This window comes from Pipistrellus hanaki (genome assembly GCF_964339955.1).
Source record: "Pipistrellus hanaki genome assembly, chromosome: 3".
Taxonomy (NCBI): domain Eukaryota; kingdom Metazoa; phylum Chordata; class Mammalia; order Chiroptera; family Vespertilionidae; genus Pipistrellus; species Pipistrellus hanaki.
In genome coordinates this window covers 90177685-90193445 of record NC_140505.1, presented here as the reverse complement: position 1 = coordinate 90193445, position 15761 = coordinate 90177685, and the positions used below count along the sequence as shown (strand labels likewise).

The 15761-nt window shown below is 39.0% G+C and overlaps 1 protein-coding gene and 1 pseudogene across 3 annotated transcripts in view; both read right to left on the bottom strand.

The window, feature by feature from the left end:
* The window catches only part of ALG5 (ALG5 dolichyl-phosphate beta-glucosyltransferase), an 86817-nt gene that overhangs the window by 61343 nt on the left and 9713 nt on the right, over window positions 1–15761 (bottom strand). For both annotated transcript variants that reach the window (XM_084879574.1, XM_084879575.1), the window contains exons 5-6: window positions 10650–10742; window positions 4768–4881 (exon numbers count right to left, since the gene is read on the bottom strand). In XM_084879574.1, the coding sequence (XP_084735700.1) occupies window positions 4768–4881; window positions 10650–10742 (207 nt within the window). The remainder of the gene's footprint in view (window positions 1–4767; window positions 4882–10649; window positions 10743–15761) is intronic.
* Window positions 10016–10311, bottom strand: LOC311620682 (cytochrome c-like; annotated as a pseudogene). Its single transcript has one exon. The product of its transcript is annotated as a cytochrome c-like (transcript).

Here is a 15761-nt window from a genome sequence, read left to right as displayed (position 1 = left end):
TTATAAATATTTAGTAACTTTGTATTCCTGGGATAAGTCCTACTTGATCATGGTATATGATCTTTTTAAAGTATTGCTAGATAAAGTTCGATAATACTTTGTTGAGAATTTTAGCATCTATGTTTATCAGCAATACTGACCTATAATTTTCTTTGTAGTGTGTTTATTTGGTTTTGAAATTAGAATAATGCTGGTCTTGCAACATGTGTGGGAGTTTTCTCTCCTCTTGAAGTTTTGGAATACTTTTAGGAGGACCAGTGTTAGTTCTTCTGTGAATTGTTAGTAAAATTAACCTGTGAAATCATCCAATCCAGGAATTTTGTTTAGTGGAAGTTTTTTGATTACTCTTTTAATTTTATTAATTGTAATATGTCTTTTTTTTTACTAATTCAGTTTTGGAAGATTGTATGTTTATAGGAATTTATCTGTTTGTGTCCAGTGTCCAAATTGTAGATATACAGTAGTTTGTAAAATTTTCTTATAGTTTTTTTTTTTTTAATTTATTTGTTGTCAGTTGTTAATTCGCTTTCATCTCGATTTTATTTACTTGGGTCCCTTCTCTTTCTTTCTTGATAAGTCTGGTAGAAGGTTTGCCAATCTTGTTTATCTTTTCAAAGAAACAGCTCTTGGTTTCATTATCTTTGTACCTTTTTTTAAAAGACTCCATTTTGTTTATTTCTGCTCTAATTTTTATTTTTACCCCCTTCTACTTACTCTTGTCTTTGTTTGTTCTTTTTCTTTTTCAAGTTCTTTTAAGTGTAAAATTAGATTGTTTCTTTAGATAGGATTGCAATGCTATGAATTCCCTTCTTAGAACTGCCTTCACTGTTTTCCATAGATTTTTGACTTGTGTTCTCATTTACATTTGTTTTAAGGTATCTTTTGATTTCTTTCATTGTTGAACCATTCACTGTTTAATAATATGCCATTTAGCCTCTGTGTCTTTGTGTGTTTTTCAATTTTTTTCTTGTGATAGATTTCTAGTTTCAGACCATAATGGTCAGAGATGATGCTTGATATGATTTCAATTTTCTTTAATTTATTGAGATAGGTTTTGTATTACAACATAGTCTACACTAAAAAATATTCCATGTGCACTTACTGCAGCTTTGGGGTGAAATGCTCTGAAGATAAAAATTAAATGCATTTGGTCTATTATGTCATTTAAGGTTGCAGTTTCCTTATCAATTTTTTATCTGGAAGATCTATCTACTGATGTCAATTGGGAGTTAAATTCCCCTACTATGACTGTATTACTTTCTATCTCCCTTTCAATCAAGATTTGCTTTACATTCTTAGATGCTCTTACATTAGGTGCATAAATGTTACAGGGGTTATATCCTCTTGTTGCACTGCTCCTTTTATCATTTTGTACTATACTTCTTTGTCTTTTACTATACTGTTTTGAAGTCTGTCAGATAAATTTACTTCTACCCCTTACTTAAAATTTCCATTTGAACAAAGTATTCTTTTCCATCCCTTTTGTTCTGAGGTGTGTCTCCTATAGAAAGCATATATGTGTCTTGTTTTCTTATCCATTCTGCTACCTTATGTCTTTTGATTGGAGCATTTAAACCATTTAAATTTAAATCGATTATGAATAGGTATGTATTTATTGCCATTTTATTCTTTTAACTATTCTCTCCTTTTCCCTCACTACTTCCTAAAACAGGCCCTTTAATATTTCAAGTAATACTGGTTTGGTGGTAAGAGACTCCTTTAGCTTTTTGTTGTTGAGGAACTTCTTTATATGTCCTTCAATTTCTTTCTTTCTTTCTTTTTTAATATATTTTTATTGATTTTTCAAAGAGAGCAAGAGAGAGGGATAGAGAGTTAGAAACATCAATGAGAGAAAAACATCAATCAGCTGCCTCTTGCACACCCCCTACTGGGGACATGACTGCAACCAAGGTACATGCCCTTGACCGGAATCGAACTGGGACCCTTCAGTCCATAGGCCGAAGCTCTATCCACTGAGCCAAACCAGTTTTGGCTGTCCTTCAAATTCAATGTTAGCCTTGCCAGATAGAGTTGTATTGGTTATAGGTCCTTGCTTTTCATCACTTGAATATTTCATGCCAATCCCTTGGGTAATGAAATGTTTCTGTTGAAAAATCAGCTGACAATTAAAATAGGAGCTCAGTACATAACTAACACTCTTTCTCATACAGCTTTTAAGATTCTCTGTCTTTAATATTTATTATGATGTGTTTGGTGCTGGTTTCTTTGGTCCATCTTGTTTGGGACTCTTTCTGCCTCCTGAACTTGTAAGTCTTTTTAGTTCACCTGTTACGAAAATTTTCAGTCATTATTTCTTCAAATAGGTCTCAATCACAGTCTCACTTTCTCTCTCTCTTCAAATAGGTCTCAATTACTTTCTCACTTTTTCTCTCTCTCTTTTTCTCTTCTTGTACCCCTAAGATGTGGATGTTGTCACACTTCATGTTGTCTCAAAGGTCCCTTAAGCTATCCTCATTATTTAAAATTACTTTGCTGCTACGATTGGGTATTCTTTTATACTGACATCGAATCTCGCTCCTCTGCTTTATCTAACCAACTGTTTATTTATTCCATTTATTCTTCACTTCTGACTGGTTCTTTTTATGATTTCTATATCCTTTCTCATTCTTATAACAATTACTTCAAATTCTATATCTGATAAATTGTTTGCCTGCATTTCATTTAGCTTTTTTTGAGATTTCTCCTGTTCTCTCATTTGAGATATATTTTTTTGTCTCATCAGTTTTGGTGCTTGTTTCTAGTATTAGACCTGCCATGTTTCCCAGAGTTTATGGGGTGGTATTCTGTGGATCCAGTGGTCCAGTTTTCATGATCACCTGGGCTGGGCTCTTCATGAATGTCCAATGTGTGGGTTATGTAGGCCCTCCTTATAACTGAGTCTTGATTGCTATTTGTCCATTCATGCGTGAGATTGTCTCTCAGTCTGGCTGACTGTGAGTCTCAACCCCAACCGCAGTGTGTGAGCTGCTGTGCAGGTGTTGACCACAGAACTGGAATTCACCTAACCAGAGTTTTGTGCCTGCCAAGATTGTCCTTTAGATATGCTTCTTGTAAAGCTTATTGGATCCTGATTTTTTTTTCTATAGCCGACCACTGGGCATACTGGTTTTGGGCATCTTAGAATGAACTCTGGTGCAAGCCAATGCCAGACACTGCTTTTGACTCGCCCTGGGTAACCTGTTTGGAACAGTCTCGATATGTTTTCCTCTGCAAAACCTTGACTATATTGCTTTCTTCAGTCACCTAAGATGATGGTTCTATAATTTAATTGTAATTCCAGTTTGGTCCTAAGAGGTAAGTATAGCTTCCACTTACTCTGTAGTCATCTTAGATCCTTTTATTGGCACATAATCTTTTTTGATTAGTTGCTACTTGTGTTTGCTTTATCACAAACAAGATTCATTTCATATCTTTAGCTGGAAGTCTCAGTCCATGCTTTTAATTTAATATGTACATATTAAATAAGTTAAGCAATTAAAATTAAGCAATTTATAAGTTAAGCAATTAAAAATCAAGAGATGGCCAAAATATTAAACAAGTAATTGTCAACTAAAACTCAGAACATCAGTAAATGTTTATAACAAAACAATTAGCTCTTCTATGGGACTGTACAGAAGAACTTTACACCCAAAATACCTCCTAGTTTTTTAACCTACAGGTAACCTTCATATTTATTTTACTTTAAATCCCATTTATCCTTGATTGAATACAAAGTTTAAATTTTAAACTATACTAGAGGCTTGGAGCACACAATTTGTGCACTCGGGGGAAGAGGGTTTCTCCCCTGCAGTCCAGGAGCCCTCAGGGGATGACTACAGCTCCCCACAGGAATCAAGCCTAAGCTATCAGTCGGACATCCTTAGTGCTGCTACAGAGGCAGGAAAGGCTCCCACCACCGTCACTGAGCTAACTAGCCTCTGAGCTTGGCTTTGGGTTGACTGGCACTCCCTATGTGGGAGCGCACTGACCACCAGGGGCAGCTCCTGCATTGAACGTTTGCCCCTTGGTGGTCACTATGCATCATAACAACTGGCCATTCCACTGTTTGGTCTATTTGTGGGCTGCAAGGCTGTGGTGGGCACAGAGGCAAGTTTCAGCCCATCATCCATGCCCCTGTCCAACCCCTCACGCTGTGACCCCTACACCTGTCTGCTAGCAGCCCTGCTCCCGCCACTGCCACTCCCACTGACAGCACTGGCCCTGCTCGCAAATGCTGACAATGTGGAGTGATTGGGGCTGGTGCCAGCAGTGGGTGCAAGCAAGGGTGAAAGTGGAGCCAGTGCAGACAGTTGGTGCAAGCAGCGAATGCAGTCCCCGATTGCACCTCAGGTGCAGGGGGTGGTGGAGAAACCCTGAGGGGCGATCGAGGCTGGCAGCCACCACTTGCACCCACTAATGGCACTGAGTGATTGGGATTGGTGCTGGGAGCTCGCAGCAGGTGTGAGCAGGGCTGACACTGGTCCCAGCGGGACCACGGTGCACAGAAACAAACAATTTTCAGTAAGCACCAGAGGCTTGCCCCAGTGACAGCGACCGGCACCCTGCCTTGGTCTGGTGCCCCTGCTCGCCTGCTCTACCATTCTGCTGCAGCTGATACCCGCCATGTTCCGTGCTCCACTGCCTGCTGTGGGCACCCATCATGTTCTATGCACACCCCTCTTGTGGCCAGTGCATGTCATAGCAGCCAGTTGTTCAGTCTTTTGGTCTATTTGCATATTAGGGTTTTATACAGATTTTTATACTCACAGGCCAAGGCTGTAGATCACGAAGTCCCTTTTCTAATTTCTCAACATCTGGAAACTTTGTGGCTCCATCAGCATCTGCCATAAGGATCTTTTCTCCTCGAGAACTGAATACACCCTGTATTAAAAAATTTCAATTAAAACAAAGTTGCTTAAAATTAAGGCTAAATTAAATTAGATACCTGTCTGTTCAGCTTTACTTAAAATATCTAAGGGTAAAATACCAGTATGTAATGATAGGAGGCGGCCAAAGTTCACTTAAAACAAATTAGATTGATTGGCTCTTCCTACATGTATGTAATGTCTATTTTATAGTTTTAAAAACTTTGTGAGGGTTTTGCTTGCCGAAATCAGTTTGGCTCAGTGGGTAGAGTGTCAGCCTGGGATAGGTCCCGGGTTCGATTCCGGTCAAGGGCATGTACCTTGGTTGCGGGCACATCCCCAGTAGGGGGTGTGCAAGAGGCAGCTGATCGATGTCTCTCTCTCGTAGAGTTTCTAACTCTCTATCACTCTCCTCTTCCTCGCTATAAAAAATCAATACAATATATATTAAAAAAATAATAATAATAAAATAAAATAAACTTTGTGAGGCCATACAACTAATACCTTAGAAGCTAAGAAAATACTTTTAAATAAATCAAAGAATGTGAAATGTCATCATATATAACATGTATGCATTGTTTATATATCATGGCACTTAGCACAGCATATCAAGAACATATTTATTGCCTAGCTGGCATGGCTCAGTGGTTGAACATCTACCTATGAACCAGGAAGTCACAGTTCAATTCCCCATCAGGGCACATGCCCAAGTTGCGGCTTGTCTTTTAAATAAATTATTGAACAAAGAAATACAGAATTTCACTAAATTTTAGAAAATGTGGTTATACCCATATAAACTGAGTGGCCAGATTATTATGACCACCCAATCAGCACTTCTGCTGGGCCACCTTTTGCCTTCAATACCACGGTGATTCTTCTTGGCACTGACTCCATGAGATGCTGAAAGGTGATGCAAGGAATCTGACACGATGCCTGATGAATAGCACCATCCAGTGCTGTGAGATTTGATGGTTGTGGCTACCTGATGGCTCTTTTAACTTAATCCCACAAATGCTCAATTGGATTGAGATCTGGTAATTGTGGGGGTCACCTAAGCAAGGTAAAGTCTCCCTCATGTTCTTGAAACCACTCCTGTACAATATGAGCACTGTGGCATGGTGCATTGTCTTATTGGAAGAAGCCATCTCCATTAGGATATGCCATCAACATGATAGGATGAACTTGATCAGCAATGATACTTAGGTATGTTGTGCTATTCAGATGTTTTTCCACACGAATTAAAGGGCCCAAATTATGCCAGGAAAACATGCCCTAAACCATAACACTGCCCCTTCCATCTTAAAGTGTTGTACTCATGCATGTGGGATGCATGCTTTCATGCTGTTTCCACGAAATCCTCACTCTTCCATCTGCATGATGCAAATGGAAACGTGATTCATCAGACCACATGATTTTTTCCCAATCCTTGTGTTCCTGTGCGAATTGGAGACATTTTATCTTGGTAATTGCAGACAGCAAAGGTGTTCGAACAGGCCTTCAGCTTCCATATCCCATACGATGCAGTGTACGGCTAATTTGCTTACAAACAACAGGAGGTCAGAGTAATCTGGCCACTCAGTGTATATTGTTATATTAGGCAGATGACAATTAGCAAAATTATGCAATTTTAAATTGGTCATTTGTGCAAAATATGGCACAGAAATGAACTATAAATATGTATATATGTATAGACACCAACTATATATTCAGATATATACATACACATGTATATACACAACTGTAGATATACAACTGTACATATACATATGTATACAACTGTATATATACACATGTATCTATACAGATATATACATATACATATGTATATACACAACTGTATACATTCAGGTATATACATATACATGTATGTATAGTTGGTATATATATATGTGTGTATATATATACATACACACATATTTATACACACACACACATATATACATCAACTTCTAATTTCATGGTGCACTTCAGTGAATTAATTTTTTCTTAAGTACAAATATATTTTACTTGATAAAGTAAAATACAGCTTTGATAACACTCAAAAGCATAACTGCAGATAAAATATACACAAATGTGGATAGAAATTTATTTGATCATTTATTCTATGGATTAGATCCACTAATTAGTGTGTGTAATGTTTATCATATTCATTAGCATATGGGTAAAAAAAGAAACGAAAATGTTATATTTAACACCTAAATAACATATATGAAATTTTAGAAAAAAATATTACAAGGTACAAAATCTGTAGCTATAAGTTTAATGTGGAAAAACAAATAATAAAGGATTATTTCAATGATACATGATAAAGGTGAACTGGAGGTCATTAATGGAAAACTGTCCTTGCCTCTCTAACATGTTAATGCTGCCTCATCAATTTTGTAAATGGGGGTTCTTTAATGCTTGCTACTCTTCCTTCTGCTATTGATGGCCTTCATTGCCATTCAGTCACTTCCAATACTTTCAGACTACTGATTTTTCTTCTGCCTTATGTGTCTCATTTCCCAAGGCTTAGTTCCTGACCCTTCTTTATTCCCTCTTCCTTGCCAATTTAATGGCTTCGACTATCACCTAATGTTTGTGACTACCACTACTTGGTACCTCAAATTTAATATGGCTCCAACTTCACTCAACATACAGTGTATGAATTTCGTGCACCAGGTATACTAGAAGCCCAGTGCACAAAATTTATGCATCGGGAGTGGGGATGGGGGAGTGTCCCTTAGCCCAGCCTGCAATCTCACCAATCTGGAACCTCTTGAATTAAAGGGCCCATATCATGCCAGGAAAACATGCCCTAAACCATAACACTGATTCCACCATCTTAAAGGGTTGTACTAATGCATGTTTGACTGCTGGTTTAGACCCATAACAGGCAGTCAGACATCCCTCTCACAACCTGGGGCTCCTAACTGCTCAACTGCCTGACTGCCTCTTACTGCTTCTGCTTGCCAGCCTGACCACCCCCTAACCGCTCCCCTGCCAGTTTGATTTAACACCTAACTGCTCCCCTGCTGGCCCATTCACCCCCAACTGCCCATCCTTCTGGCCAATTTGGTCCTGATTGGTTGGTTTCTATGCCAGTCAGCATCAAAAGCTCTGCCTCCTAGGCAGCCATTGGCACCTCACAGAATCTTTATAGTTCTATTATCAGCCAACATCTTCTTTGTGAAGTCTACTATTTTTCTCATGTGCCTGAGACTGTTGTTCATTTACCCCAACATCTTTTCTTTCCTTCTTCATTACTAATGGAACCTTGATTTAGTGAAGAATGAATATATCAGTAAAAACATTTTTTAGTCTTCCTTGGAAACAGAGGTGGCCCTGTGATAATGTTCTGGCTAATGAAATTTAAGTTAGGTTATTGGGTGTAGCATCTGGGACTGCTCCTTAAAAGGGAGAAAACCAGTTGGAAAGCATCTTCTGCCCTTTGTCCTTCTTCCTATCTAGAATGTGGATGTAATTAATAGTGCTCCAAGAATCATCTTGTGTATATTAAGAAAAGGGTGTGAAAAGATAGGAGCTAGATTTCTGATGATACTGTGGAGTTGTTGAACAAGCCTTGGACTGTCTATATATATATATATATATATATATATATATATATATATATATATATAGACTGTTTTTATGAAGGGTTGGGGAAGTGCTAAGTAAATAAAACTCCAAGTCATTTAGGCCATTATTGTTTGAAACTTTTTTCTCGCCGAAACCGGTTTGGCTCAGTGGTAGAGTGTCGGTCTGCGGACTGAGGGGTCCCGGGTTCGATTCCGGCCAAGGGCATGTACATTGGTTGCGGGCACATCCCCAGTAGGGGGTGTGCAAGAGGCAGCTGGTCGATGTTTCTCTCTCATCGACGTTTCTAGCTCTCTGTCTCTCTCCCTTCCTCTCTGTAAGAAAATCAATAAAATATATTAAAAAAAAAAAAAAAAAAAGAAACTTTTTTCTCATAAATGACTTTTGGCTTTTTTGTTACTAAATCTTGATTCCTAGCTGATATGCTTCAGGTGAAAGTAATCTCTTCTTTCTTGGAATTTCTATAGCACTTCATTTGTTTTTCTCTCATAAGTACAATCACCCTTTCTGTTACACTATCAATTTAATCAGGATAGACTATATAAGAATGGCCTTAGTTCATGGCACCCTGCTTAACACAGTGCCTTCATATAGGTAAAATTTAATACACAAGAGCACTTTGTAAACTGCAAAATAAACCAACAACAAACAAACAAATAATCTTATTATCCAGTGATTCTAACAAAGACAGATAGAAAAATGGTAAAATTTTAAACTTTGATTAAGATAAACATATATTTCTGAACCACCCAGTATGTTATAGATATCAAATATTTTCAGATTTGATCAAATATACCTATATATATAAAGTTATTACTAAGAATAATTTCCCACTAATTTGAAACCCTGGTATTCAAATAGCTAGCTGTAGAATTCACATGTACTACAGTCTGCAAAAGAAGTTATTCAAAATATCTTTATATTTTATATGTTTTTTAAATCTTCAGCCAAGGATATTTTTTTCCACTGATCTTTTTTTAGAAGTGATAAATACTCTTTATTTGATATTCTACATAAACCACACTAAAATGTCTTTCCTTCAGTAAAAGGCAATAGTTTAGATACAAGGAATTTTATTAAATTGGCAGAGTTGGGATTAAAAAGATAAAATAGTCACTACCAGTTTATCTGCAGCTCTTGCCTTTTAATAGACTAATGAACACAGCTTGAAATATAGGCAAGTCTTGCAGGTCTAAGAGACAGTGAAGGGAATTCCTCAGAATTTAAACATATTAATACAACCAATTATGTAAATCTAAATATTAGCCAATCTCCTATAGATTTTGAGATGGCAATCACCACCTATGTGAAAAGTTAAACATTATGGATCAAATCCAATCCTATTTTTAGAAGACGGCAGTGATAGCACTTGCTGAACTAAAATTACCATCAAAGCTTAAAAAGTTGACCATATTCATTTAACCACAAGCCAATCTTATATAAATCACGACTGCCTAAAAGAAATACTCTATTACCCATTCATGATCTGAATTTTGGTGTATGAGATCAATTTAAATTTGATACACATTTAAAAAAAAATCATGAGATATTTGTAATAAATAAGGCAGTGGCCAACTATTACTCATTAGTAGCTTTTTTCAGATAAGTTATCAAGTCTGCCCTTTCTGCATACTTCTTAATGTCAGCAAAAATCATTTTTATTCCAGGGATGTACTTCTTGTGATTCTCCAAATACTATATCAGTGTAGCCTCTCCCCAAGTGAGACCTTTCTTCTTTCTTTCTGTGTAAGAAAATCCAGGGGCCTGACCTATTTTTCGCCCAGGCTTGTGTTTGCCTCCCTTTTCCACAGTATGACACTGTGGCACACTTGTGAACAAAAATCTTCTTGCCCTTTTCAACATCACCCATTTTTAACTCACTCGTTAGTCGTGTGCGACACAGAATTTCCCACTTGCAAGCCAGATGTGACACTCTCTAACTCCAATGATTTTTAGAGAGAATGGAAGAGAGGTTAGGAGAAAGGGGGAGAGGTACAAAGAGAGAGACAGACACACACATACACACATCAATGTGAAAGAGACACATCAATTGGCTGCCTCCAGCAATGCCTCAACCAGGGCTGAGGATCGAACCTGCAACTTATGCCCTTGAATGGGAATTGGGCTGACGCTCTAATCACTGAAAAACACTGGCCAAGGTGAAAATATCTTTATATTTTAGATAAAAATGTTGAAACTATGTATTACCATTTTAATAGCTCCACCTTTCCCACGATTCTTCACCAGAGTTATCACCCGTATTTTGTCACTTCCATATTTCTGGCAATATTTAAAAGCAACCTGTCAAATTACATAAAAGTGAGAAAAATTAACTTGGATTACAAAATCCTATAGAATAAAGAGGTAATATGCACATTGAACATCATGCCCTTGAACAAGATGGCCACTCTTATGTGGTCACAAGATGGCCAGCAGAGGAGGGCAGTTAGGGGCAACCAGGCCAATAGTTGAAGGCAGCTGGGGGTGATTGGGCCAGCAGGGGAGGGCAGTTGGAGGTGACCAGGCTAGCAGGGGAGGGCAGTTGGGGGCAACTGGGCCAGCAGGGGAAGGCAGTGAGGTGTCGATCAAGCTGGCAGGCAAAAGTGGTTAGGGGTTGATCATTGGGCTGGCTGGCAAAAGTGGTTAGGGACAATCAGGCAGGAAGGCGAGTGGTTGTGAGCCAGCACTCTGGGATTGTGAGAATAATGTCCCCTGAGAGGTCCCAGATTGGAGTGGGTGCAGACTGGGCTAAGGGACACCCCCCAATTAGTGTACATATTTTGTGCACTAGGCCTCTAGTAGTAATACAAAGTGGGTTTCTTATTTTGGCTTAACCAGTTAACTGCCACGTGTGCAAAATGGAAACTATCCCCACATGCCATGATATTTTGAATTTAAAAAATCAACTTGCAATGAATATTATAAAAATAGATATATTACAATTCGGGAATTCTTGAATATTTTCAGTTGAAAATTCTCACAAAAAATGATTTTAAAGTTGGTCTATAGAGGCTTATGGCAGGCAAATTGTTAAACACTGCTATTTCAGTTGCCCTCTTCCGGTGAGTTTATTATACCCACCATGCATTTTGGTGGCCCAGGGGAGTCGCTGAATTCCTGGTGTTAAAATACGACACCAGGAATTGACCTACCTAGGCTGAAGTTAGACTTTACTTCCCTGCAGAGGATCCAGTAGCACAGGCAGCTGCTGTTCCCTTATTATCTCACCTTCTCTACCTATATCTAAATCCAGTCTAATACTAGGAATGCTTAGAGCCTTCTCAAGGATGCAAATAATCCTTTGCATTAATATTTACCAGGTAAACTAAAATTATTGTTAGAGTATTAAATTTTACAGTAAAATAGTCAAGTTTTCAGATTAATTTAAATTGGCTAATTGAAATAAGTAAATATTCAAGAAAATTTCATTGTACAAAAAGCTGTTTCTAAAGTATTAACTAAATTTTTTCTATTGGTAGTTCATTTCATGGTAAAATTGCGTAACATGTAATGAACCTAAAAACAGTCATATTTTTGTGCAAAAAAATAAAAATTTGAAAACTGCATTATAAAAATTTTCCAAAAGCCTCCTAATAATTAAATTAAAAAAAAAGGGTGGGGGGGGGGGGAGTGGGAAAATATTATGTAAGGAAACATATCCAGAAAATTTTTTTCCTTTAAAAACTAATTTTCATTTGTAATGCTAACAGCAGGACGAAAACCACACATGATGTCAGAATAAGCCAAAGGAAAATCGTTTGGGCAAAAAATAAAAAGGATCCCACGTAAAAATTATAGAAAAGATTGCATTATTAACTTTTGGTAGAGAATATGTTTGTATCTTTTCAGAAAACAACTCCAAGACCATGTGGATTCCTGCAACAGAGTGGAATTGACAGGAATACTTCAGCCATGAAGACAAGAGGAGAAACAGTCCAGACATGGAAGACGCTGACAACGCCTTGCCATGCTAGCAGACAGCAGCTGTGTGTCGCTGCAGGTTGCCCAGGACCAAACCAGAGGTCGGACCTGCATAGCCACCATTTGTTCACCATCCAGATACCATTGCTGACATGTACTCAAAAAGCTGTTGGACATTGAATCTGGGATTAAAAAACTGTTGGCCCAGAAAGAAACTTACTGCAGACTGATTTCATTTGATTCTCAGCATAGCCATTGTTGCTTGTCTCATTTTTTGTTTATTTCTAGTCTGCATATGCAAAATTTTTTAAGGAAAGAAAACGGGGGAGATGTCGGAAACAAATCAGTTTCACTAAAAGAGAGATGTTGACAGGAAGCCAGGAAGGCTGGTCAACAACCTTAACTGTTCTAACCACTCACCCTTTAGTTGAGATATTGTTAGCAGCCTCCACCTTGTTTGTCCCGTGAAAGTTTCTGTTATTTCCTGCCTAAGGGCTACATGTACATTTTTGTTTATCTTGCCTAAGATGTTTTCCCAAAGCCTCAATAAAAGGGATGGCAGGAGTAGTTCTCCCACTAGAGTTGGACTACTGCCTGCTCCCTGCCCCACCGCCCCTACCGCCCCCCCCCACAACCATATCGTCAAATTGAATTTCTTTAAGTCTTTTTTCATTTGTGTGTGGCCCTTCTCCAGAACCTGAACCCTGAACTGGAACCCTTTCCACGTGGGACATGAAAGGGATTCCTACATTTACTCATCACATAATGTAACTGCAGACCTTGCCCACCAGGTAGTGGGCTACTTAAAAGCTAATCTTACTATTTCTAGTGCCTGACACATAGTCTAGAATTGATTAATCTCAATGAACAAATGCAGCTATAGTCCTTTGTACATACTCCTATTATAGCATTATGGTAGACACTGTTAGCCACCTACCCAGCAAATAATGCCTCCTTCTTCCTTACTATTATGGCTCTAATCTTACATAGTGACAGTGTGTACAGGACTAGACAATGAATCATGATTGGTCTAAATCTGCTTTGCCAAGTACTTTCCCAGTCCTCCTTGCAGGTATGGGTGGTCATGTCACCAACTTCTGGCTAATGAAGTCTACTGGAGGTCTGCTGGAGGATAAGGCTTCTAGTAAAGCTTTCTATTTCCAATTAAAAAGAACAGAGGTAATCGAAGATAAATCTTAATGTCCTGGCTATTTCTTACTGCTTAGGACACATGTGTCAAACACAAGGCCCGCGGGCCAAATCCAGCCCACCAGGCTTGCAATGTGGCCCGCGGGCCAAATCCAGCCAGCCAGGCCTTGCAATGTGGCCCGCACCGCGCTGTCATCACTGCACTCCGCTGTCAGTTTATGACATTGTCAGTTTATGACTGTTCAGTAAACCATTCGGCCCGCGATTTAGGCTGGATTTTAGATTTTGGCCCCTTCTCTGATTGAGTTCGACACCCCTAGCTTAGGACGTGCAACATTTGGAGCTGTGGTAATTTTGTGATGAGGAAGGATATGAGAATTGAAAAGTTGCTTTTCCTCAACTGGGCTGCTGCTGCTTCTAACAACTCAGGAAGTGATCAATGTTTATTTTCTAAGCCCTTCCTTTCATGTAATTAACAAATTTCTGGAATAGTCTATGTTTATGTTTTTCATTTGACATCCATTATTCAAAGCAGTTTCCATAATACTGTCTGGCCTCTATGCCTTTGTTTACACTATATTTTCAATCTGAAAATACTATCCTCCATGTTTTTAGTCATAACTATCCTTAAAAGTTCAGATCAAAAGTCACTTCTCTTTCTCTCAAATTCTTTACAATATTTTATTTTCAGCACTTTTTACCTGCATTAAAGAATTTATGAAAATGTTGCACAAATGTCCTGAAGGCTTCTTGCACAAACGACTGGAATCATGTATTTGTATAGTTCCTCCGGCGCCTAGAACTTCATGTATACTTGGTATTTGTATATTTGGTATTTAATAAAAAATCATTACTGATGAATAATCAAGTAAACAGGTGTTTCCCTGTGTACTTATTATAAGGTACATTATGTTGCTATGTAACAAGAATATTAATAGCACCATAAATGAATCTTTTATTATAAAAATAGAAATATTCTGCCTATATGTATGTATGTACGTGTGTGTGTGTGTGTGTGTGTGTGTGTGTATCAAAGAAAAAATGTGAAACATCCTAATATATAAAAAACCTGGGTTAAAACAACGAGTAACAACCAGAGGCTGACCAACTGAAGTCAATGCTGGCCCTGCCCCCAAGCAAGAGGTAAGGGGCAATCAGACAGGCAGAGGGGTTAGGAGTGATCAAGTAGGCAGACAAGCAGTTAGGGGTGATCAGGTAGGCAGATAAGTGGTTAGGGGAGATCAGATAAGCAGGCCAGTGGTTAGGGGTTATCAAGTAGGCAGAAAATCCCTAGCAGGGCTGTCCCCACTCCCAAGCAAGCCGTTAGGGGTAATCAGGAGGCAGGCAGAGGGGTTAAGGATGATCAGGTAAGCAGACAACCCCTCCTTTGGCTGGCCCGCCCCCAAGCAAGCAGTTAGGGTCAATCAGGTAGGCAGACCAGCAGTTAGGGGTGATCAGGTAGATAGGCGAGCAGTTAGGGGTAATCAGGTAGGCAGACGGCCCCTCACAGGGCTGGTCCCCCTCCCTAGCAAAGAAAGAGGGAGACCCAGGTCAGCCAAGCCATTGCACCCCAGCCTGTTGCCTGCAGAAGGACACCGGTGGCAGGGGAAGGAGGAACAGTGCTACACAGATGGCAATCTGTGGCAGCCAAGGGGGTGGGGCCAGTTGCCCCAGCCCGGGGAAGGAAAACCCCAATAGGCCCTAATCTCAGGTCAGGTCTAGGGACCGAGGGATCCCAGACTGTGAGACGGTGCAGGCCAGGCTGAGGGACACCCCCCTCACGAGTACACAAATTTTCATGCATCAGGCCCCTAGTTAATAATAAAAACACTTAGATGTTTGAAGAGTAATTTACCAGGGTCACTGGCAAGACTTAATAAATGTACTACTGCAAAACTAGGTGTACCTGGGCCTGGCAGCTACAGGTCTAAGAATGGAGGAATAAGAGGGGATAATACTTAAAGACACTGTTACCTCCTATGGGTAAATCTAGATGGGGGTATGACAAAGGACATATCTGATACCCAGTGGTGATATGAAGGCATCTTCATATTTAAATGATTGCATTAAAATCTGTCAGACAAGGTGTGGCATAAAGAACAGAATCATGCTTAATAAAAGAGGTACCATAAATTGACAGGCAAGGAGGGTTCCCCAGAGGCCAAGGTGAACTGTTGTTGTGCATGTTCTCTCACATTTGCTGATCTTCAAAGTTTCCCTGGTTTTATGAAATAGTGGAATAATAGATAT